This window comes from Montipora foliosa, chromosome 5 (genome assembly GCF_036669935.1).
Source record: "Montipora foliosa isolate CH-2021 chromosome 5, ASM3666993v2, whole genome shotgun sequence".
Classification (NCBI taxonomy): Eukaryota; Metazoa; Cnidaria; class Anthozoa; order Scleractinia; family Acroporidae; genus Montipora; species Montipora foliosa.
In genome coordinates, this window is record NC_090873.1 from 45,589,925 (window position 1) to 45,594,924 (window position 5,000).

A 5,000-nucleotide genomic window follows, 5' to 3' on the forward strand; every position below is an offset into this window, starting at 1 on the left:
ATGTATGGAGGGAGCATCTAAATGACCGTTTGCCATTTGACATAGAAACAAGACTACTTATTTTTTTTCCTTTTATGTCTTTACTAAACATAGCCCTTATTGCTTTAGAACGGGCATATGCGACATTTCGGCCTTTCAAGCATCGCGTGCTAAAAAAACGGGTGTATGGCCTATTAATTGTCTTTGTTTGGGTTATTACGGCATTGAGTATTTTCTTAAATCTTAAATATCCTGTACGGGGAGTCACGGATCTTTACTTAAAGATTGCATTTGGCTCGTTTCCACTTTTCATCATTTGTGTATCTTACTCATCCATTGTTATTAAAGTCCGTTGTGGAGCGCATCCTCAACACCATGGTGCAGCCAGTAGAGAAAGAAAACTGACCATGACATTGTTGATTGTGACTGTTGCATCTCTTTTGGTGTTCCTGCCAGCATTTTTTTTCAGTATTCTCCTTTATAGCGGTAAATTTAAAATTGCCTTTCCAGTGGGTGGACTTCTTTATTATGCAATTTTTATTTTACTTTGTGCAAACTCTCTTGTCAATCCTATATTATACGCTATCCGCATGCCAGAATACAGATCTACTTTATCTGCACTCTTTCGCAAACCTACTCTTCGTAACCGTGGAAGGCGAGTTGTAGATTTACCTCTTCGTGTCTTGTAAAACATTATGAAGCGCCATTGCATTTTTCTACTTGGCTTTGCTATTTTGAAATTTCATGATATTAACAACAGTTTTGAGTTAATGTGCATAAATTGTAACAAGGAAATGAAATTATTATCTTCGTAAGAAAGTTTGACCTTAAATAGATGGATGAATATAGGATTCAGGAAAGTTAACAAGACAACAGGTGCTTATTATCATAATTAATTTACTGTATAGCTGTTATTCGTGTTTTTAGTCACCAGAGGCACTTGCCTCAGTCATAATACATTATGAAGCGTCATGGCATTTTCTACTTGGCTTTGTTTATAAGCGTACGAGCTGGGAAGGGGGGTACCGAGAGAGAGAAACCATTACAAAATAATGCTGTTGGTGTAATTTCCAAAATTGTCAAAACTCGTGAATAAAGTTTCTAGTTAGTTACTTTTCATGAATTTCTGTGTGATTAGACGCTCGGCTAGGTGTCTGTAGGCTGTCAGGTGGTTTCTTCAGAGAGTTTGTACTTTACGTGTATCATTTATATCTGTTGTTGATTTGAAGTATCGTTGATGCACCGAAGCAAGACGAAAAGGTAGTCAGTTCAGGCTCCCGAAAAATAACGGGCCCTCTTTTTTGTTTCTTGTTTTTAGCTGACTTTCAGCTAAAAAGGAAGGGGGAAAGTCAATCAGTGCTAGCAAATAAATAAACAAACAAACAAAGAAGTACCATTGCCTTGGTCATAACGTTTCTCTGGCCAAGGCCCTGGTCATGCTATACTATTTTGAGGGCGATTATGCCCACTATTTCCTGCATTCAACAATTTTAACGGTTAATATCGGAGCAAAGCGTTTTTCCATGATTTGACTGAATAAATCAATAAGACCGCTTGATGACAGAGCATCTCGTAATCGACAACGTTGTTAATTTGAGAAGTCCTTTATTGAGCAGGAATTGAATAAGACGTTTACAAAATGAGGAGGCCTGTTACGAGCTAGGAGTCTCCGGTTAGGAAATTCAGAGTGGAAAAACGTACTGCGCAGCTTTTCTGCGCATTTCTGGCCCTGCTTGCGGGCTCAGATACTAATGCAAGCTGCAATGGTTCACCATGGTTGGAAAGAGCGACGGACTCTAGAAAGGCACGCGAGGCTATCACTCGGTTGATTTATTTATACTTGAGCAAGCATGAAATTTTTTCGGCATTTCACTGTTAAGAAAACAAGTCCTCCCCTGCCTGGTGAGAGGCTCTCTTGCTTATATATTCAGTGGGTTGCTTATATGGATGCAATATGTAAAGAGTGTTTGTGGATATGTGTCTTTGGAACGAAATTTCTTGTATATCGCGGTAAAATAAAGGGTTCTGAAACCGTCTTTAGGTTAATTTTGTCCCAAAAAAGTTGATTCCCTACGAAAAACAATACACCAGCTTTTCATTAGTGACGTTAAAATGTTGCTGCTTACCGGGAATATTGGGAAAGCAAACAAAGTTCGTAGCCTTTTTTTGTTTACACGATCGACGAAATTCCCACCACTTTTTCAAACTTTGGGCCTGGCGCACAGTCAAAATTCTTCCCCAGGGCGCTCCTCCCTTCGAAGATGAGACGGACTGGAAAGGTTCACAAGAAAAAGAAAGAACTTTTCCCAAAGCTGGCAAACTGCATTTTACGCATAGATCACATTACTGGGACGAATGGCAGAATCTACTCACCGACTCGAGATCCTTTTCCCTTCCTTCCGAAGGGTAAAGTGCCCTTGGTTGAATTATGCTATGATACTTGTTTTTATGTACATTATGAAAACGTGTTAGATGTTTAGAAGCATACGAAGTACTAAATTACATCTTTGATTATGTTTAATGTCGTATATTATAAGATAAATAAAAATACATTGCTGTAAAAACTGTTTTTCTGTTTCATGGCGTGAAATTGTCAATACTACCACACATTGCCTTTTTGCTGATTTATTACCTACAATGATACACGCAACGTTAGGATGTACGCGGCGAGTTTGGAGAGCAAGAGAGAGATAGCCTGAACATGGTCTAGTGGTCTCTTGACTAATAAATTCCACGAGTGATAAAGACGTTGGGATTAAACGTCGAAATACTTCATTTCCAAGAAATTTTTGTTCTGAGCAGGTCTTTTTATATTATTTCTCGTATTTCCGGAGGGAAAATATTCTCTTTTTTCAGTTGTTAGCTAAAAAACCTTTTTACAGTAACATAGTACCTCCTGAGCAGATCTAATCAAATTATCGTGGAAAGATCTATACCAAAACGCGCGGACTCAGTCAGTTTTCCGCGTGAGTGACTCAACACGTCACAACACTTATTTCCCTCCCACAGCTGATATGTAGGTCATTGCATGGATACAACAATCAGAAAACAACACTACGAGTCAATCACAGCTTACAGGCTTGCCTTTCAGTTCTCTTAAAGAGGAATCTTCTAGCTAAAATGTACGGATATTAAGTTCTTTAATTCCTACTTAAGATGTGTGGGAAATTTCCCTAACTTTGCTGTTGTAACGGCCTACTCACGTTTTTTGCGCCTGCCTTTAAGTCTGTAAATTGGCCACAAAAACATTATTTCCCCTCACGGACCTCTAGTTCAATACTGTACGTAAGTCAAGGGATTACAACCGGTGTCTGAAGACAGTAACCTACTCTCTTGATGGACTACCACATTCTCATAACTTATATTAACAGATACTTACGGCAAAACTTAAGAAGAATTTGTTTTTTGGGCTATATCAAAGAGTTAATTCTCGTCTTTGTATCTTTGTAGACACCCAGTTGATTATAAAATATCATTTTATAGTTCTTTCAGCACTAGCGTTGTATCGTGTGTTAATCCGGCTCGTGCAAAGTTTGTCTTACACCAGACAGCTATTTCCTTGGAAACGTTGTCAAAATAAGATGGCGAGACGGTGAATCAGCAAAGATAAACAGCACCTGTCGATAAAGACAATTTAACTCAGCGAATTAAAGCCGTGCATCCGAGGGAGGCGCGGTGGCCTCATGGTTAGTTCGCTTCTCTTTGGATCGAGCGATCCGGGTTCGAGCCCTGGCTAGGGACATTGTGTTGTCTCCTTAGGCAAGACACTTTACTCTCACAGTGTCTCTCTCCACCCAGGTGTATAAATGGGTAAAGGGCTAGGGGAATTGCTGCTGCGATGGACTAGCATCTCATCCAGGGGGGAGTAGAAATACTCCTATTCGCTTCATGCTACAGCAACCAGGATAAGCTCCTGTCTGATCGGCCACTTGGCTCGAACGCAGACTTCACCATGTGAAGGAAAAGTCAATAATAGTTTAGAACACGTTTTGTGCGAACGTGTTCAAAGAAAAATCTTTACAAGGAAAACACCAACCTCGTTCCCAGAGTCTCTCTTCTCTGCTTTCCTTGGTCGTTGGACCAAGGGAGGCAGAGAAGAGACATCCTGGGAACGAGGTTGGCCTCCCGGTACGGCATTGAGGGAGAGATATGTCGGCCCCTAAACCATATGTTAAAAATCCCACGCCTACTCACAGCTCCAAACCGCCCTTGTCAAAATAGCGTAAGAATTAGATGGCTTATATATTCAAGGGAAAAGTCATTTATCTGTCATATGGTAAGCACTTGGAGACGCAGATTACAAAGTGTGCGCATGCGCCCTCCTAAAGGTAACATACATACAGTCATAAGCTTTTTCCGAATAACTACAGGAGCTAATATCTTCGAGACATTACATTTACAGCTAAAATACATAGCATATACAGATACCTACTAAATACATAATATTTAAAGATATATTCATTAAAAAGAAAAGCCGCTGTACAAAATGCGGCCTTGGATTCTCTTTTAAAACCAGTAAACTCATAGTTACAGGTAAAATCAGGTAGCGCATTCCGCAACTTAGCTGATACCGTACTTATTCCGCTACAAGCCCGGCTTGGCTATAAGCCGAGACCCCAAACTTCTTACGGAAAAAATCAACTTGATTGACACGAATTGAAAATGTGTAATACTCGGCTATAAGCCGAGACCCATTTTAGGTCTTGATGTGTATTATCGACTACATGTATGGAATTTTCGTAATTTAAAATACGAATTGACATTGACTGAAAAACTAAACTCAAAGCAATCAAATGAACATGAAAAGATAAGTCGCCAAAGCAGAAGCTGTAGAAAATAACTCCGAGATCACCGGAGAATACGGTATCAGCGAGTCGATGGTTCCGTCGCTGGAGGAAAGATAAGGCAAATTTGTTCAACGGGGAGCGTATCCCGAGCTCGATCAACGATCTTTGGTGTGGTTTTCAGAGCAAAGAATTCAAGGTAAGAAGAAATCCACTTGCGTTTTTGTCTCAAGTTTG

The 5,000-nt window shown here is 39.9% G+C and overlaps 1 protein-coding gene across 1 annotated transcript in view; it reads left to right on the top strand.

Moving 5' to 3' along the window:
* The window catches only part of LOC138003229 (histamine H2 receptor-like), a 9,523-nt gene extending 7,906 nt beyond the window's left edge, over positions 1 to 1,617 (top strand). The window contains exon 2 of the mRNA XM_068849186.1: positions 1 to 1,617. This exon is cut by the window's left edge and continues 299 nt beyond it. Coding sequence (XP_068705287.1) covers positions 1 to 668 — 668 coding nt within the window. The 3' untranslated portion in view covers positions 669 to 1,617.
* Positions 1,618 to 5,000: the final 3,383 nt, after the last annotated feature.